Source organism: Pyrgilauda ruficollis, unplaced genomic scaffold (assembly GCF_017590135.1).
Source record: "Pyrgilauda ruficollis isolate IOZ18807 unplaced genomic scaffold, ASM1759013v1 scaffold11956, whole genome shotgun sequence".
Classification (NCBI taxonomy): domain Eukaryota; kingdom Metazoa; phylum Chordata; class Aves; order Passeriformes; family Passeridae; genus Pyrgilauda; species Pyrgilauda ruficollis.
Window position 1 is genome coordinate 1 of NW_024510273.1, and position 527 is coordinate 527.

Sequence of the window (527 nt, forward strand, 5' to 3'; positions counted from 1 at the left end):
GGGTTTTGGTAGCCGCCCCCGGGGTTCTGGTAGCCCGGCGGCCGCGGCCGGTGGCCGCAGTGCTGGAAGCACACGGTGACCCTGGCGAAGGGCCTGGCCGCCATCTTGGACATCTCCTGGCGGTGCCGGCGCCGCTCGTGCCGCGCGTCCAGGCCCTGCTTGGCCTTCCAGAGCAGCACGCAGGCGGCCAGGAAGAGGAAGAAGCAGGAGAAGAAGACCGAGAAGAAGACGAAGAGGTCGATGTGCGCTTGGTCCTGCCGGAAGAAGAGCAGCCCCTGCGAGGGCTCGGCGCCGCCCACCACCAGCAGGTAGAACCGCGTGGACTTGAGGGGGTGGGCCTGGTGCGGGTAGGTGAGGACCAGGCGGTCGCGGACCCCCCGGACCACCAGGGCGGGCACCGGGTGGCCGATGGTCAGGTAGGTGACCAAGCCATGGGCGCGCTCCTCCACGAGGGGAGGGGGACCCGGGCTGGGCGAGGGCTGGGCGGGGGGCTTGGGGGTCTGGCCACTGGAGTGGGTCTGGGGGCT

General features: G+C 71.3%; 1 protein-coding gene across 1 annotated transcript; it reads right to left on the reverse strand.

The window, feature by feature from the left end:
- Positions 1–4: 4 nt before the first annotated feature.
- Positions 5–524, reverse strand: LOC121363546 (multiple epidermal growth factor-like domains protein 8; the record flags this gene model as incomplete). Its single annotated transcript, XM_041485957.1, has 1 exon — positions 5–524. A coding segment is annotated over one exon (520 nt), but the record flags the coding sequence as incomplete, so codon positions are not given.
- Positions 525–527: the final 3 nt, after the last annotated feature.